The sequence below is a fragment of the Garra rufa genome, chromosome 11 (genome assembly GCF_049309525.1).
Source record: "Garra rufa chromosome 11, GarRuf1.0, whole genome shotgun sequence".
NCBI classification, from domain to species: domain Eukaryota; kingdom Metazoa; phylum Chordata; class Actinopteri; order Cypriniformes; family Cyprinidae; genus Garra; species Garra rufa.
The window spans coordinates 47,993,737-48,014,375 of record NC_133371.1 but is presented as its reverse complement, the minus strand read 5'-3'; the positions used below and the strand labels follow the sequence as shown (position 1 = coordinate 48,014,375).

The following is a 20,639-nucleotide window of genomic DNA, read 5'->3' as shown; positions in this document are numbered from 1 at the left end:
TTATTAGATTTTAGTTTTTTGCACAAAACAATCTGAATATTGAAAAAATCACTCTTAAAGTTAAGTTAATAGTAAATAAATAAATTTATTTATTTCATTTAATGTTCATTTTATTTAAAATAACTTTTTTGTGGTTTTAATTGGTTTTAGTTAGTTTAGTCTAAAAATATATATATTTTTATTTTATTTCATTTAAGGTTAAACTATATTAAAATATGAAATGTTGCCATGTGTTTTGTCATATTATTAGTTTTTTAATTTTTTTGCAAACAAAATTTAAATATTGAGAAAATCTCCTTATAAAGTTAAGTTAATAACAAATAAAATTATTTATTAATTATTTATTTTATTTAACATTCATTTTATTTAAAGTAACGTTTTTGTGGTTTTAATTGGTTTTAGTTAGTTTAGTCTAAAAAATATATATTTTTATTTTATTTCATTTAAGGTTAAACTATATTAAAATATGAAATGTTGCCATGTGTTTTGTCATATTATTAGTTTTTAGTTTTTTTGCAAAAAAAATCTAAATATTGAGAAAATCACCTTTAAAGTTAAGTTAATAATAAATACAATTATTTATTATTTATTTATTTCATTTAAAGTTTGTTTTATTTAAAATAACTTTTTTGTGGTTTTAATTGGTTTTAGTTAGTTAAGTCTAAAAAAAATATATTTTATTTTATCTCATTTAAAGTTAAACTAAATTAAAATATGAAATGTTGCCATGTGTTTTGTCATATTATTAGTTTTTAGTTTTTTGCAAAAAAAAAATCTAAATATTGAGAAAATCACCTTTAAAGTTAAGTTAATAATAAATACAATTATTTATTATTTATTTATTTATTTCATTTAAAGTTCGTTTTATTTAAAATAACTTTTTTGTGGTTTTAATTGGTTTTAGTTAGTTAAGTCTAAAAAAATATATTTTATTTTATTTCATTTAAGGTTAAACTATATTAAAATATGAAATGTTGCCATGTGTTTTGTCATATTATTAGTTTTTTAATTTTTTTGCAAACAAAATCTAAATATTGAGAAAATCTCCTTATAAAGTTAAGTTAATAACAAATAAAATTATTTATTAATTATTTATTTTATTTAACATTCATTTTATTTAAAGTAACGTTTTTGTGGTTTTAATTGGTTTTAGTTAGTTTAGTCTAAAAAATATATATTTTTATTTTATTTCATTTAAGGTTAAACTATATTAAAATATGAAATGTTGCCATGTGTTTTGTCATATTATTAGTTTAGTTTTTTTGCAAAAAAAAAATTAAATATTGAGAAAATCACCTTTAAAGTTAAGTTAATAATAAATACAATTATTTATTATTTAATTATTTCATTTAAAGTTCATTTTATTTAAAATAACTTTTTTGTGGTTTTAATTGTTATTAGTTAGTTTAGTCTAAAAAAATATATTTTATTTTATCTCATTTAAAGTTAAACTAAATTAAAATATGAAATGTTGCCATGTGTTTTATCATATTATTAGTTTTTAGTTTTTTGCAAACAAAATCTAAATATTGAGAAAATCTCCTTATAAAGTTAAGTTAATAACAAATAAAATTATTTATTAATTATTTATTTTATTTAACATTCATTTTATTTAAAGTAACTTTTTTGTGGTTTTAATTGGTTTTAGTTAGTTTAGTCTAAAAAATATATATTTTTATTTTATTTCATTTAAAGTTAAACTAAATGAAATGTTGGCATGTGTTTTGTCATATTATTAGTTATATATAGTTATATTATTTTTAGTTTTTTTTTTCAAAAGTTTTCTGTTTGAAATAGGATTATATTTCTTATCCCATTAGCAGAATATTTTGCTTTTGCAAAAACTCAATAAATTTTGACTTGTTTTTTTCTGAAAACAAGGCAATAATTTTGACAAAAAAATATTTATATTTATATTTATATTATTTATTTTATTTATTTTGTGGTAATAAAAATACATGTAAGTGAACAATAGCATTTAAAATGAATTAAAATACATATATATGTAATAGCTATGAGGCAATAATACAATGTTCCAATCATATTCCATGTAGATAGTTTGTAAATTACCAACCGTAAATGTATCATACAATGTATTTTTGGCTATTGCTACAAATATAGCCATGATATTTATGACTGATTTTGTGGTCCAGGGTCTCATTTAATATATTTAATCTTATCCAAAGTTAAAATATACACATTAACAACAAGAAAGTGGAATAAAATGAACTTGTAAGCACATGTAGAATAATACAAAAGGAGAAATGCAATGAATGCAGCCAGTGAAAGTATGTATGCATAATGCATTATAAATGTATTGGTAATGTATGCTTAAGTTCAAATGTATTATAATATCTGCAGGTTTAGTCATGTTTTAATGCGTTATGCTTTCTATAGGTGTAACAGTGAGTATTATAATATATGTGGTTGCAATTATTCATGAGATCATACAATGCATTATAAGGTGCATTAGAAGCATAATTAATGTATTAAACCTACATTTATTATGCATTATATACTGTATGAAAGCTTTAAGTAAAGTGTTCCTGCCAATTTCTATACTGTAATAGACGGACGTCACAAAATGATGATTCACTTAAACTAGTTTGACTGGATTATTTTCATATCAGTTCCAATGCCTGCACACTTTAGCATGAAAAACACCTTCACATGTCAACTTCTGTTCAAAGTTGAATACTTTTGTTCATCAAGGACGTATTAAATTGATCAAAAGTGACAGTGAAGACATTTATAGTGTGAGAAAAGATTTCTGTTTTAAGTGAATGCTGTTCTTTTGAACTTTTTATTCTTCTGTGAATCCTGAAAAATAAAATGTATTACATTTTGGCACAAAAATATAAACATTGATAATAAAATCAGTGTATAGGTTTGAAAACGTTTGAAAATAGTTTGAAGTTTAAAGTAGTTTTAAAAGTTTGAATGTTTTACAGCATAATTAGCAAGTTACTATCATGATTAGCATGTCACTAGTATATTGCTAGCATGATTAGCATGTTGCTAGCCTGTTTCTAACATGATTAGCATGTTGCTAGCATAATTAACAAGTAACTATCATGTTGCTATCATGATTATCATGTTTCCAGCATGTTGTTAGCCTGTTTCTAGCATGATTAGCATGTTGTTAGCATTTTTCCAGCATGTTTCCAGAATGATTAACAAGTTACTAGCATGTTGTTAGCATGATTAATATGTTTGCTAACATGTTTCTAGCATGAATAGCATGCCACTAACATATTGCTAACATGATTCTAGCATGGCTAGCAATTTGCTAGCATGTTTCTAACATAAGTAGCATGTCACTAGCATGTTGCTAGCATGACTAGCAAAGTTACTAACATTTTACTAACATTTTTCTAAAATGATTAACATGGTACCAGCATGTTGTTAGCAGGATTAGCAAGTTACTGGCATGTTTATAGCATGATTAGCATGTTACTAGCATGTTGTTAGCCTGATTAGCAAGTTACTGGCATGTTTATAGCATGATTAGCAAGTTACTAGCCTGTTGTTACCATGATTAGCAAGTTACTGGCATGTTTATAGCATGATTAGCATGTTACTAGCATGTTGTTAGCCTAATTAACAAGTTACTAGCATGTTGTTAGCCTGATTAGCAAGTTACTGGCATGTTTATAGCATGATTAGCATGTTACTAGCATGTTGTTAGCATGATTAGCAAGTTACTGGCATGTTTATAGCATGATTAGCAAGTTACTAGCCTGTTGTTAGCATGATTAGCAAGTTACTGGCATGTTTATAGCATGATTAGCATGTTACTAGCATGTTGTTAGCCTAATTAACAAGTTACTAGCATGTTGTTAGCCTGATAAGCAAGTTACTGGCATGTTTATAGCATGATTAGCATGTTACTAGCATGTTGTTAGCATGATTAGCAAGTTACTGGCATGTTTATAGCATGATTAGCAAGTTACTAGCCTGTTGTTAGCATGATTAGCAAGTTACTGGCATGTTTATAGCATGATTAGCATGTTACTAGCATGTTAGCATTATTAGCAAGTTACTGGCATGTTTATAGCATGATTAGCGAGTTACTAGCATGTTGTTAGCATGATTAGCAAGTTACTGGCATGTTTATAGCATGATTAGCATGTTACTAGCATGTTGTTAGCCTAATTAACAAGTTACTAGCATGTTGTTAGCCTGATAAGCAAGTTACTGGCATGTTTATAGCATGATTAGCATGTTACTAGCATGTTGTTAGCCTAATTAACAAGTTACTAGCATGTTGTTAGCCTGATAAGCAAGTTACTGGCATGTTTATAGCATGATTAGCATGTTACTAGCATGTTGTTAGCCTAATTAACAAGTTACTAGCATGTTGTTAGCCTGATAAGCAAGTTACTGGCATGTTTATAGCATGATTAGCATGTTACTAGCATGTTGTTAGCATGATTAGCAAGTTACTGGCATGTTTATAGCATGATTAGCATGTTACTAGCATGTTAACATTATTAACAAGTTACTGGCATGTTTATAGCATGATTAGCATGTTACTAGCATGTTGTTAGCCTGATTAGCAAGTTACTGGCATGTTTATAGCATGATTAGCATGTTACTAGCATGTTAGCATTATTAACAAGTTACTGGCATGTTTATAGCATGATTAGCATGTTACTAGCATGTTGTTAGCCTGATTAGCAAGTTACTGGCATGTTTATAGCATGATTAGCGAGTTACTAGCATGTTGTTAGCATGATTAGCAAGTTACTGGCATGTTTATAGCATGATTAGCATGTTACTAGCATGTTGTTAGCATTATTAGCAAGTTAGTTTGAATAGTTGATAGAAGGGCAGTTTGATTGAGTCTCAAGGGATTGTGGGAGTGTTCTCAGTGTGAGTTTGAATAGTGTTGATCATTTGAACATTCCCTCAATGTAAGTCTGTGGGATTTTTCCCAGTTTTACTTTTAATCCTCATTTTTAGCAAAAGCGTAAGTCGGATCAGTTAGAAAAGATCCAGCAACTGGAGTCAGATCAGTCTGAAGATCCTGAGTTTGGAGTTTGGAGAGTTAAAGCAGCAGTCAGAAATGTTAGTCTCAGAAGAACTGAATTAGAATAATATTTGTGATCAGATAAATGATCCTAAGCTTCTGTCATCAGCTGATGGCTTCATCTCATTGATTTTGACAGGGGTTGCTATCCTTTATTTGACCTCTGACAGGATCTGTGTGACCTTTGTGACCTGAGAGCGTCTTCTGGTTTGTGAAAGCATCAGTATTTAGTAGAGTTGGGGGACTCGGACTTGTCACGGACTCGGATGCATTTTGACTCGGACTCGAGCTTTTCGGACTCGGGAATAATTGCCGAGTCCAGGGAGAGTTGAGGGAAATTTTACTGACTCGATGCATTATTACGAAAGTGACATTCAGTATTCGCACATGTTTAAAAGTCTTGCCAGAACTTGAAAGCCTGCTGGTTTCTTTGCATACACACACACCCAAAGTGCGCTCAACAAAAGCGCCTCTCGGTCAGTGTGCTAATGCTGAATTAAGTTTACTTTTGCATTATTGCTATTGCTACACACTTACATGAAAAGTAATGTCAAGATGCTCTTGAAGAGTATTCATGCAAATATAGTCGGTTTTGTCTTGAGTGAATTTAAACAGTTGGGAGAAATACAGATGTGTCAAAAAATATGATCGGTGCATCCGGTCTTAAAGCGACAGCAACGTAAACCTGCTGCAGCAGACTGCGTCATATTAAATTTGCCTATTTTATCTCACAATTCAGATTTTTTTTTTTTTTATATGTTGTATTTCAGACTTTATAACTCAAATTAACTCAACAGAGTTTTCTGAGGGGGAAAATGTCAGAAGCGTGGGATTTAAACTCATGATTTTGAGCTGAGGGGAAAAGGGAGAATGTCATTTCTTATCAAAATTGTGAGATATAATCTCGGAATTGTGAAATTAAAGTCAGAATTTTATTATATAAACTTTTTTTTGTACTCTTTTATTCCATGGCCTCCATAGACTGCTACTTAAAAACTGTCCCCTTACAGCCTCATTTTCATCCAAGAAAAAAAATAATCAAAATGCCATCTACCCTGTCTAAGGTCTTACCAATCGTCATATAAACCCCAAACAGCCAAAATCAGAGATAAGAGGTGAATTTTCTGCTGCTCAGGTCTCATTCACTAAGCTTCCTACCCACCCCGTTGAATTTATACATTTACTATATAACAGCAAATAAAGACAAGTCCTGTCCTATAATTTTTCACATTCTAAAAGCTGTTTCACTCTGAAATATGTCACAATAAGCTATAACTTCTGTTACATGACTTTAAGTTTGCTGAGCAGGACACTAGTTATAAGATGGTGTGAAATCAAAAATCCAAATGGCAATATGCAATAGAGGTTTGCTTTTGTTACATTTAAATTGTCATTGCCTTATTCTAGTTGTAAAGGTTAAAACAAGGTTAAGATACTGACAAACAGTAGTGTTTAGTTGGACTCGGACTCGAATGGTTAAAGACTCTGACTCGACCCGGACTCGACTTAGGTGGACTCGACCCAACACTAGTGTTTAGAGTCCAGAATAAAACTGAGGTGTGATCTGATTCAGACAGTATTTCTCTGGTGTTTGGATGAGGATGAGGATGAGGATGAGGATGAGGTGTTGATAAGAACCCCATCCCCAGAGGATGACACAGACTCTAGTTACACTTCAATTGGCGTCTCACTTTTCGCGGCGTGGAGTCTTTGAGTGTCCTGCTCTGCTGTTGGTTTTATCTGCGCAGGTGAGCCGTCTTCAGGATCACATTACAGCCCTTCATCTGTGTTCACTTCAGCTCAGGAGAGCTCTTTACTGCCTTCATTCTTCTGTGGAACACAAAGCACAGTCTTATGAACGAGGGCTTAATGTTTGTTTGTGTCTAAACCGTGAAAGTGACGTCCAGTGTTGTTTACACCCTATTGATTTACAAAATATCTTTTGTTTTCCAGTGTGTTTTAGTGTTACTGAGATACATTTTCACTTTTCATTGTGTTTCAGTCTGCATTTATTTTCAGTTTCATTTTAGTCAAAGTTTTAGTATTTTTATTGTGTTTTTTAGATTTTCGTTTGTTTCTATATAGTATAAATATTTGTATTATTTAGTATTTCTAAATGAAAATATGAAATGTTGCCTTGGCAAATATCTATCCCATCTAAAACACATGTATGTATTATAAGCAATTTTAGTTAAAGTTGTAGTATTTTTATTGTTTTGTTATATTATTAGATTTTAGTTTGTTTATAAATATTTTTTTTATTTTTTTTATTTCAGTATTAGTTTTAGTGTTTTAGGTTGTCAAGTTAAACTAAATGAAAATATGAAATGTTGCCTTGTGTTTTGTCATATTAGTTTTTAGATTGTTTAGTTTGTTTAGTCTTAATATATATATATATATATATATATATATATATATATATATATATATATATATATATATATATATAAAAACCTTTTTTCCATTTAAAGTAAAAAAAATTCTAAAAATATATTTTATTTTATTTTATTTTATTTAAAGTAAAACTAAATTAAAATATGAATTGTTGCCTTGGCAAATAGCTGAATTACAACAATTAAATTAAACAATTAAAACAAACAATTAAAAAAATATATATATAATTTTTTATATATATATATATATATAATTTTATTTAAAAGTAACTTTTTTGTGGTTTCAATTGTTATTAGTTAGTTTAGTTTAAAAATATATATATTTTTTTTTCATTTAAGGTAACATTTTATTTGTGTGGTTTTAATTAACTTTAATAACCCTGGTTCAGTTTATAATTGTTTCAGTCTAAAAATATATTTATATTTTATTTCATTTAAAGTTAAACTTTAAAATATGTTTTGTCATATGATTAGATTTCAGTTTGTTTCTATATAGTATAAAAAAAAATATATTATGTGTTTTTCATTATATGTGTATATATATTTACTTTATTTTTTTTATTTGTTTATTTATATAATTTATTTAAAGTAAAACTGTTAACTGTTAGTTAGTCTAAAAAAGATATTTCTTATTTTATTTCATTTAAAGTATCATTTTTTTGTTTGTGGTTTTAATTAACTTTATTAAAGCTGGTTCAATCTATAATTGTTTCAAAATATATTTTAATTGTTTCTAAAAAAATATATATATATATTATTTCACTGAAAGTTAAACTAAAAAAAATGTTCACAAATAGCTAAAAAAAATGTTTTTCATTTAAAGTTAAACTAAATGAAAATATAAAAAGTTGCCCAGTGTTTTGTCATATTATTAGTTTTTAATTTGTTTATATACAGTATATTTTTATAATGTAAGTTTAAGTTTATTTTTATTTCAGTATTATATACATAATAAATAAACATATGTTTATTTATTATATTTAAAGTAACTTTGTGTTTTTAATTGTTTTTCGTTAGTTTAGTCTAAAATATATATTTTTTTATTTTATTTTATTTAATTTAAAGTAATTTTTGTGTGTGGTTCTAATTAACTTTAATAACCCTGGTCTAGTCTATAATTGTGTATAAAAGTAATTTATGGGTTTAATTGTTAGTTTAGTCAAAAAAAGAACATTTATTTCATTTAAAGTTTATTTAAAGTTTTTATGCTTTTAATGAACAAACCCTGTGTATAATTGGTTCAGCACCATTTTTGCTGCATTTTCTCAAATCATGCATTTTAGTTAAATCTAAGAAAATCTAGTAGTCTCTAGTCTCCGGTCTCTCATAGAGCGATGGGTTGAGATGTTTGGTGTTGGTTTTGGATGCAGACGTTATTAACGAACAGTAAAATGCGAGGCAGATAATCAGACAAGTGATGGTTCCTCCAGTTCTCCTAAACAAATGTGACGCGTTTGATGCAGAAAATGGAAATTTTTCCTGGTAGGATTTGTTTGTGATTTTGTTTTGTTTTTTCTCTGTCATGTATGACATGTTTTTGTGCGCATATGGAAATGTTTCAACGTAGTTTTCCATCGACTGTGTTATTTCGTCGCGCAGAAGGAAGAGGCCTGATCGCGTTTGTTTCTTTCTGAGGATTTCGAGTGCGTTTGCAACTTGATTTTCAAATGATTGATTTGCACAAACACGTTTTGCAATATTATAATGTGCGTTGTGTGACCTCTTTTCTCTGTTCAACACGCAGTAGGCATGTCCCGCTGTTGGAATGAACAGCTCTGTTTATGAATTAGTCCGTCATGTGGCACGAGCCGGACTAAATATAGCAGATTCCCGGAGGTCATTGAGCGTTACCTTTTATGTCCCTGACCTGCCATTAAAAATAAAACAAACCTATGTGCAGGAGTGCAAATGGTGATGCACGGGCCAGAACACATCTAAACCTGTGCATTAAGAGCGGAGCGGCAGGATGTGCAATGTAACCTCACACCGGCCGATGGGAGAAATTCATTTCCTGTGTGTCCGTGTCACGCGTGAGCCTGTCACTCTCTGCTTCTGAATTATTCACACACGTCCGTCATGTGAAATCAGCCATATTTAATGTGCACGCTGATATCTGATTGTCAGACTATTGATTGAGTTCAGGAGCCGCACGACAGACGCTGTTCTCAGCTGAATTACAGGTCAAATGCTCTTAACCTTTAAGTTTTTATCTGGGTAAATAAATGTGTGTGTGTGTGTGTGTGTGTGTGTGTGTGTGTGTGTGTGTGTGTGTGTGTGTGTGTGTGTGTGTGTGTGTGTGTGTATACACACACACACTTCTGCTCAAAAGTTTGAGATCAACAAGGTTTTTAATGATTTTTAAAGACGTTTCTTCTGCTCATAAAGGCTGCATATATTTGATTAAAAATACAGAATAAAATTTTAATATTCTGAAATATTATTTTAATTTAAAATAACTGTTTTCTATGTGAATATATTTTAAAATGTAATTTATTTCTGTGATGCAAAGCTGAATTTTCATCAGCTGTTACTTATTACTTATTATCATTTATTTGGGGTCAGTAAGATTTTTTTATGGTTTTTAAAGACGTTTCTTATGATCATCGAGGCTGCAGATATTTGATTAAAAATATAAAATAAAATTTAATATTCTGAAATATTATTTTTAATTTAAAATAACTGGTTCTATGTGAATATATTTTAAAATGTAATTTATTTCTGTGATGCAAAGCTGAATTTTCATCAGCTGCTACTTATTACTTATTATCATTTATTTGGGGTCAGTAAGATTTTGAATGCTTTTTAAAGACGTTTCTTATGATCATCGAGGCTGCATATATTTGATTAAAAGTACAGAAAAAAATGTTAATATTCTGAAATATTATTTTAATTTAAAATAACTGTTTTCTATGTGAATATATTTTAAAATGTAATTTATTTCTGTGATGCAAAGCTGAATTTTCATCAGCTGTTACTATAGTATATTCAGAATCAGTAAAAAAAAATTTTTGGGGGGGGGGGTAAATTATAGAAAATTAATACTTTTATTTAGCAAGGTGCTTTAAATTGGTCAAAAGTGATGATAAAGACATTTATAATGTAACAACATTTACATTTACATTTATTCATTTAGCAGATGCTTTTATCCAAAGCGACTTACAGATTGGGAATACAACAAGTGATTCATCCTAAGGAGGCAGATCAACAAAAGATTTATATTTCATAAAAATGCTGTTTTGCAGAATATTAGAATGACTTCTGAAGGATAATGTGACACTGTAGACTGGAGTAATGATGCTGAAAATTCAGCTTTGAAATCACAGAAATAAATTAAATTTTTAAATATATTTAAATAAAAACAGTTATTTTAAATAGTAAAAATATTTCAAAATTTTTCAGTTTTTAATTGTACTTTAAAACAAATAAATGCAGGCTTGGTGCGCAGATGAGACTTCTTTAAAATGCATTAAAAATCTTAATGTTCAAAAACTGTTGACTGGTAAGTGTATAATTTATGTTCAAGAAATACATTTTATGTCTTATAAATGAAGACGTTTTTGGATATTATTATCTAAATTATCTTTTTTGAAATACAAATATCATTTAATTTTAATTACGGTATTTTTGTTGTTTTTATTCTCAACTTTTCTCAACTTAATGACTGTAATAGAGAGGGTCAGAACGTTACTCTTATTTACTTAAATAGCTTTAATTCAGGATAATGGCAAAAATAGCCCTAATTTACTTGAATTCACCCTAAAGCGTCTTTCTCATCCACTTTCTAATAACTTTCAGTCCAACATGTTCGTCTCAGCACTTATGATGCAGGTTTATATAGTCAGAGAGTCAGTGAAAGGCATTAGGCCGGTGTTGATGGATGTCATATTGTTCAGTATGTGCTCTGCCATACAGCCAGACGTTTTCCTGATGCTCTTCGTGTGCAAACAGGAGTGCGAGGCGTGGGAGGGGCCCGCTGGGCCCTCGAGCGCAGCACTTCCCACCAGTGTGACCTTTGACCCCGCCTGCCATTAATCACTCTGCTTCTGATGGGCCTGTCCCAAAGGGAAAATCAACCCAGCAATGCATGATGGGAGGGTCAGCCTGGGGCCAATCAGAACGCGGCTCCAGCCGACGGTGGCGCCACACTGAATACAGGCCTCAGCGACCGTGAATCTACCCTGTTTATTTAGTTACTGTCAGAGAGGGTTAACTAACCAGCAACACTGAGCTTCTGTTTAGTAACAGACTTCAGATTTCAAATTCAGTTTACATAGAGAGAGAGAATATATAATATACACTACCTTTCAAAAGTTTGGGGTCAGTAAGGCTTGTAATAGTCTTTAAAGACGTCTCTTCTGCTCATCAAGGCTGCATTTATTTGATTAAAAATACAGAAAAAAACTGTAATATTGCATAATGTTTTTACAATATAAAATAATGTTTTTTTATTTGAACATACTTTAAAATAGAATTTATTCCTGTGATAAAAAGCTGAATTTTTATCAGCTGTTACTGCAGTCTTAAGTGTCACATGATCCTTCAGAAATCATTCTAATATGTTGATTTATTACTAGAATGATCAATGTTGGATAATATCAACAGTTGTGCTGACAAATATTTTTTGGAACCTGTGATTTTTTTTTTTTCAGGATTCTTTCATGAACGACAAGTTTAAAATGTACAGTGTTTATTCAAAAAATATTTTTTTTTATAACAATGTAAGTTATTTATTATTAACTATTAATAAACTTTTAATTATTAACTTAATACATCCTTGGTAAATAAAGGTATTAATTTCTTTAAAAAAAGAAAAAAAAAAAAGAAACAATAAAAATTTACTGACCCCAAACTTTTGAACGGTATGTATGTAATGTTTTTTTTTTATCTTAATATACTTTAAATTATAATTTATTTCTGTGATGCAAAGCTGAATTTTCTTTAGTCATTACTCCAGTTTTCAGAGTCACATGATCCTTTAGAAATCTTTCTAATATGCTGATTTTATTATCAATGTTTATATTTTTGTGCCAAAATGTGATGCTTTTTATTTTTCAGGATTCACAGATGAATAGAAAGTTCAAAAGAACAGCATTTATTTGATAATCTTTTCTAACACTAAATGTCTTTACTGTCCCTTTTAATCAATTAAATGCGTCCTTGATGAACAAAAGCATTATGCTGTTGAAACTTTGAACAGAATTTACTGATTTATTACTTTTATTATCAATGTTGGTAACAGTTGTGCTGCTTAATATTCTTCTAAAGATTCTTTGTTTAATAAAAAGTTAAAAAGAACAGCATTTATTCAAATTAGAAATCTTTTCTGACAATGTAAGTCTTTACTATATCGCTTTTGATCAATTTAACACATCCTTGCTGAATAAAATGATTCATTTCTTTTAAAGCGAGAAAAAAAGAGAAAAAAATTACTGACCCCAAGGTGTTTATTGTTACAAGTTTTCCATTTTAAATAAATGCTGTACCTTTTAACCTTTTATTGATTTAAATCAATATTAATTCAGCATATTAGAATGATTTCTGAAGGATCACGTGACACTGAAAAGTGAAAGTAAAGATGTTGAAAATTTAAATTTGCATCACAGGAATAAATTATATTTTAAAGTATATTAAAATAGAAAACCACTGTTTTAAATTGCAATAATATTTCACAATATTACAGTTTGTTTCTGTATTTTTAATCAAATAAACACACCCTTGATGAGCAGAAAAGTCTCCTTTAAAAAGCATTAAAAATCTTTTATTATAAAAGTATTAATTTCTTTCAAAGTGAGAAAGAAAATATTTTATGACCCCAAACTTTGAACAAGGTGTTTATTGTTACAAAAGTTTTCCGTTTTAAATAAATGCTGTTCTTTTTAACCTTTTATTGATTTAAAATCAATATGATGATTTTAAAATGATATTAAATCAGCATATTAGAATGATTTCTGAAGGATCATGTGACACTGAATATGAAAGTAAAGATGCTGAAAATTCAGCTTTGCATCACAGGAATAAATTATATTTTAAAGTATATTAAAATAGAAAACCACTATTTTAGATTGCAATAACATTTCACAATATTACAGATTTTTTCTGTATTTTTAATCAAATAAACACAGCCTTGATGAGCAGAAAAATCTCTTTTGAGCAGCAGTGTAGCTGCAGTCAGTATTAATCATTCAGGGTGATTCTATTGTCTCTGTTCCATTCTCTAGTCTCCTGTGCATGTGTACCTATAAAAGCCTGGCTTCCTGCTGACTGGCGTTTTAATTCAGCCATCAATAACCTCAGGCTGACCTTTGACCCATTGCGTTTGTACTAATTGTTTGATGTTGGGTTGATGGTCAGAGGCATCAGAGAACTGCAGAGATGTTTCTGCTCTAATGACACACATGTTCTCCCATAATGCTGAGTTTCATGTGTGTCTCAAACAGTGAAATGCACGCTGACATTCACAGGCGTCTAAAGCCTTCTGTTGTCATGTGTGCATGTCGGGGCGCGTCTCGCAACCTTTAAACTTTGACTGTTTTTCATTGCACATTCTTGCATTTCTGTTTTATGTTTTGCTTTGTGGAGCGAGATCATAAAGGCGTCATGTGAAATGTTTCTATAGGACGCTGTTGATAAGAATCACACTATATGTAGCCTGAGATCAAAGTCTGTGTGTGTTCCTCGTGTTTCTGCAGTTTTGATGATCATGCACTTATTAGTTTTAAGATTTTGGACTATTCTGCTTTCATAATGCGTTTTTTCAGACTAGCGAAAAGAAAGCATCCAAAATACTTTATTTACAACTGTTGATTTTTAAATGCAATTCATACATTTTAAAAGTTTTTTTCTTGCATACACCAAAACTTCAAATTTTATTCCTCTTTATATTCTGGAAGTTTTTACTGAGAGGTTTGTTGATATATTCACCGGGTTTTATGATTGCACGTATCTAATAGCATCTGTAGATTAATTTCCAATACATGTTATACATATTTTAGGGTGTTTCCTTAAAATTAGTTTGTTTCTCCACTTCAGCAGCACTTACTGTACAAATACCAAAACGTACTATTTTATTCCTCTCTATGTTCTGAAGGGATTTACTGAGTGATTTATGAATCATTGGGGTGGTTTTATTATTGCACTTTATTTATAGAATTAAATTACCTTTAAAGGACAATTTCTCAAAATTAGTTTGTTTCTTCACTTCAGCAGCGCTTACAAACACCAAAACTTACAGTTTTATTCCTCTCAATATTCTGAAGGATTTTACTGAAGGGTTTGTTCATGTGTCATTCACTTTTATTATTGCACTTTATCTTTTTATGTCTGTAGATTTCAGTTACAATACATATCTTTAAAGAATGTTTTCTCTCAAATAGAGTTTGTTTCTCCACTTCAGCTGCATTTACAAACACTAAAACTTACAATTTTATTCCTCTCTATATTCTGAAGGTTTTCTCAGAAGGGTTTGTTCATATGTCATCACTTGGTTTTATTATCGCAGTTTATGTACTTGCATTTGAAGGTTTTTAATTGCAGTTCTTAGCTTTAAAAGTGTGTTTCTCCACTTTAGCAGCACTTGCAAACACCAAAACTTACAGTTTTATTCCTCTCTATATTCTGATGGTTTTTACTGAAGGGTTTGTGCATGTGTCATTCACTTTTATTATTGCACTTTATCTTTTTATGTCTATAGATTTCAGTTACAATATAAACCTTTAAAGAGCGTTTTCTTAAAATGTTTCTTAAAAATGTTTCTCCACTTTAGCAGCACTTGCACACACCAAAACAATTTTATTCCTCTTTATATTCTGAAGGGTTTTACTGAGGGGTTTATAAATCATTGGCATGGTTTTATTATTGCACTTTATCTTTTTATATCTATAGATTTCCGTTACAGTACATATTTTTAAAGAGCGTTTCTCAAATAGAGTTTGTTTCTCCACTTCAGCAGCATTTACAAACACTAAAACTTACAATTTTATTCCTTTCTATATTCTGAAAGTTTTTACTGGAGGGTTTGTTCATATGTCATCACTTGGTTTTATTACCGCAGTTTACGTACTTGCATCTGTAAATTTTTAATTGCAATTCTTAGCTTTAAAAGTTTGTTTCTCTACTTCAACAGCACTTACAAACACCAAAACTTACAGTTTTACTCCTCTCTATATTCTGAAGGTTTTTACTGAGGGGATTGTTCATGTGTCATTCACTTTTATTATTGCACTTTATCTTTTTATGTCTATAGATTTCAATTACAGTACTTATCTTTAAACAGCGTTTTCTCAAAATGAATTTGTTTCTCCACTTCAGCAGCACTTACAACCACCAAAACTTACAGTTTTATTCCTCCCTATATCCTGAATGATTTTAAGAGGGGTTATAAATTATTGCCATGGTTTTATTATTGCACTTTGTCTAATTATATCTATAGATTTCAGTTATAGTACATATCTTTAATGGACGTTTTCACAAAATGAGTTTGTTTCTCCACTTCAGCAGCACTTACAAACACCAAAACTTACAATTGTATTCCTCTTTATGTTCTGAAGGGTTTTACTGAAGGGTTTGTTCATATGTCTTTCACTTGGTTTTATTATCACAGTTTATGTACTGTACTTGCATCTGTAGACCTTAATTGAAATTCTTAGCTTTAAAAGTTTGTTTCTCCACTTCAGCAGCACTTACATACACCAAAACTATTTATTCCTCTCTATATTATGAAGGTTTTTAAAAAATATGGTGGAAAAAAGTGATAAAAGAAATTCAAAATCCCTTCTATAAAAACCTTTATCTCTAATATGGCAACAAAATCAAACAGGGGTTTTGAACCTGGCTTCATCCCATGTTCAGATGCAAATCAGTGCACATTTAACTACATAATGTGTCATTTGCATATTTAAACAAAACATTTCAGAAAACTTGTAATACAAAAAATTCTCCTAATCTCCTGTGATTAATCAGCTGGGGAAAGTATTGTGATATCTGTTAGTTAACATCTGCACCCTGTTCAGCTGTGCCCTTGAGTCTCAAGGCATCTGATCATGTGGTTTTCCTATGGATTTATAAGTGGGTTTTATTCCAGAACAGAATCAGAGGGAGCCGCTGTGTACTTTTCATATGGACGTTTAACTATACGGCAAACGTCTGCACCCGCCCCTGACCTACAGATAAGCTGTTGACAAGATTAATGTATAGCTATCAAAAGTCTCGGGCAGGTTGGCTCTGTTATCCAGGTTTAGCTTGTTTGCATAAAGCAGGCTAATATGTATTTTTCCGCCCGTAGCCCACCTGTGTCTTTTGAAGTGCTGCGGGTGGGCGTTCTGTTACGTGGGCGACTTGAACTCTCACCTCTATACAAACACAACATCTGCCACGAGCATTTCAATGCGTTTATGGTGTAGAAATGAAACGTGAGTTTGTGGTGTTTTACTGTGCTGTGTGCTGTTATATGAACTAATGTGAGTTGTAAGCTTTTTATTTGAAACGTCAATGAAAAAATGTATTATATATATATATATATATATATATATATATATATATAATACATATATTATATACTATATATATATTATATAGTTATATAATTTTTTACACAATTTATATTTGAATAAAAATGTAAACACTTTGAAGAAAAGTACACAGATTAAATAATATTGTCTATCGAAACTAAATTAAATGTGTATGTATATTTGATAATAAATTAAAACTAAACCTGAAATAAAAATAAATGAAACTTTAATTATTTATAAAACAAAAAAATGTGTACAATTTAAAGATATAAAATATTTAAAAAATTAACAAAAAAACCGACTTAAAACCAACTTAAACCAACTTAAAAAAAATGACACTGATAAATATTAAAATAAAATGTATAGAAACAAAAACTTTTTTGTAATTTATTTAAAATTTATATATATAATGTTTTACACATTGTTTGTTAAGAAATTAAAACTAAAACTGAAATAAAAATAAATGAAATTTAAGTGAATTATATACAAAAAACTAAATTAGTACAATTTAAAGATTTAAAATATATAATACATATATATATATTTATGTGTGTGTGTGTGTGTGTGTGTGTGTGTGTGTGTGTGTGTGTGTGTGTGTGTTTGTATTAATATTTTATATCTTTAAAAAATTATAATTATTAATGATAAAAAACAACAAAATTGCTACAATTTAAAGATATAAAATATTACAAAATATTAATACAAACCACAATAGTATGTAATAAATATAATTTAAAAAAGCTTAACATGGGTAAATAATAAAATAAAATATATAGAAAAAAAACTTCACATAGAAAATTTAGTTGATATTTTTACAAAGTAAAATTCTAATTTTTGTCATTTATTTAAAATTTAACAACAAAACATAGACTACATAATATTATTTTTTAAAACTAAATTAAGTGTGTGTGTGTGTGTGTGTGTGTGTGTGTGTGTGTGTGTGTGTGTGTGTGTGTGTGTGTGTGTGTGTGTGTGTGTGTGTGTGTGTGTGTGTTAAGAAATTAAAACTAAAACTGAAATAATTATAAAATTATAAAAAAAAAACGCTAAATTAGTAAAAAAAATCACATTTTTGGAAATTATTTTGGATTTATTTTTCATGTATGTAATTTTGTATTTATATATTTTATAAATTTGAATACCACTTTGAACAAGTACATAGATTACATAACATTGTCTATCAAAACTAAATTTAGTGTCAATAAAAGGCAATATATCTATAATCTGTATACTCTAAATACTGACATCTGATTGGATGAGCTGGTTGAGTTCTATATTACCATTCTGTTCATTGATCTCTAATTGCTATGTTGCTAGGCAACCACACACATCCCATAGTGAACCGTATGCCTGTGAAAAGGAGTGTTTATTTGCATTATTGTGATTTATTCTTCATGTCGTGAGTTATTGATCATGGGCTGGCCGTCTTTTGTTATGTTCCTCCTGCCACTGATTTATGAAAGCAGTGAGTCATACGTTAACCGTGATTTTACCGCAGTTAAGGTGTGTTAGGCGTGACGTGAGGCGCTAAAATCAGTGTACTGTAGGAGCGAGTGATGAATTGGTTTCTGAAAGGTTGTTTGTGTGTTTGCGCAGGGACTCCGGTGAACAGGATCCCCATCATGGCCAAGCAGGTTCTGGATCTGTATATGCTGTATAAGCTGGTGACGGAGAAAGGCGGACTGGTGGAGGTCATCAACAAGAAGATCTGGAGAGAGATCACCAAGGGTCTCAACCTGCCCACGTCTATCACCAGCGCCGCATTCACGCTACGCACACAGTACGACACACACATAACCCTACATTAAAAACATAAAACACTTTATTTAGATGATTTATGTTTTCGATGCACCACTAAATGGAGGTTTAGTTGGCCCTCTTTCTCTTTGCTGTTTCTCATCTCTTCACATCACATTCTGCTTGCCACTAATTAGCTGGAGGTGATTGATTTATTGATGTATTGATTTGATTTGGATGTCTTTAGTGTGGGGGAGGATGCATTGAGTAGCAGCTGAATTTATGATGCTTTCTGCTGTTTATAAGTGTGCAGTATCACGCATTTTATTATCAGTTCCACCAGAAATGGTCATTTAATTTTTTCACAAAAAAAAATATTTGTTTTAATCATTAGGATTACTATATTTACCATATTATGCCATGTTAGATGTACAGTGGTCATATATAACAGAAACAAATGGGGAAATAATGCCATTTATTATTGTATCTTAGTAAATTCTGACAATTTCTTTTTCTTTCTTTCTTTCTTTCTGTATTTATTTATTTAATTTAGCAAAAAAAAACAATATTCGCTTAATTATTGGCACCAGATCAGACATTTTGATAGCATAAATAAATAAATAGATAAATACAGAAATATATATATATATATATATATATATATATATATATATATATATATATATATATTACTAAATTTACATTTATCTACCTTTCTTTCTGTATTTATTTATTTATGTGTTTAATTTAGCAAAAAACCCAATATTCGCTTAATTTTGCCACCAAATCAGACATTTTGATAGCATAAATAAATAAATAAATAGATAAATGAATATATATATATATATATATATATATATATATATATATATATATTACTAGATTTATCTATCTTTCTTTCTTTCTTTATTTATTTATTTATTTATTTATGTGTATAATTTAGCAAAAAAAAACAATATTCGCTTAATTTTTGCCACCAAATCAGACATTTTGATAGCATAAACAAATAGATAAATACAGAAAGATCTATCTATCTATCTATCTATCTATCTATCTATCTATCTATCTATCTATCTATCTATCTATCTATCTATCTATCTATCTATCTATCTATCTATCTATCTATCTATTCATATATAATTCATATATTCATATATAACAGAAAAAATGGAAAATAATGCCATTATTTTTGTATCTTAGCAAATTCTGACAATTTCTTTTTCTATTTCTTCATTTTGGTATCAAAATGTCTGATTTGGTGGCAATATTTATTTATTATTTAAAATTTATCCGAATTTTGACGTTTTTTATATACATTTACCTTATTATGCCACATGAGATTATTGCCACCTTTCTTATTTTCTTTCATGTGTTCTTGTGCTTTCTCTCTGTATTTATTTTTATTTTTATTTTTTTGCTATCAAAATGTCTTATTTGCTGGCAGTAATTTCCAGAATTTTGCAGATTTTTTTTTTTATGTGTTTTTATAATTACTACATTTACCCTATAATGCCACATTAGACATACAGTGGTCATATATAACACAAAAAAAGGGAAATAATGACATTATTTTTGTATTTTAGCAAATTCTGACAATTTCTTTTCCTTTGTTTGTTTGTTTCTTTCTTTCTTTCTTTCTTTCTGTATTTATTTATTTATTTTTGTTTTCAAAATGCCTGATTTGGTGTCAATAATTAACCAAATTTTGTTCTTTTTTAAAATCTATATATAATTAAATTTACTACATTTACCTTATTATGCAACGTTAGATGTGCAGTGGTCATATATAACACAAAAAAAGAAAATAATTTCTTGTTTTCTTTCATGCATTCTTTTTCTTTCTTTCTGTATTTATTTGTTTTTGCTATCAAAATGGCTTATTTGGGGGCAGTAATTAACAGAAATGAGCACTTTTTATGATTAGGATTACTATATTTACCATATTATGCCACGTTAGATGTACAGCGGTCA

General features: G+C 29.3%; 1 protein-coding gene across 1 annotated transcript in view; it reads left to right on the top strand.

Annotated features, from left to right (window-relative positions):
- LOC141345402 (AT-rich interactive domain-containing protein 3B-like) overlaps positions 1–20,639 on the top strand; it is a gene marked incomplete at its 5' end in the record, with an annotated part of 78,010 nt that overhangs the window by 45,723 nt on the left and 11,648 nt on the right. The window contains one exon of the mRNA XM_073850254.1: positions 18,528–18,711. Within this exon, the coding sequence (XP_073706355.1) occupies positions 18,528–18,711 (184 nt within the window). The remainder of the gene's footprint in view (positions 1–18,527; positions 18,712–20,639) is intronic.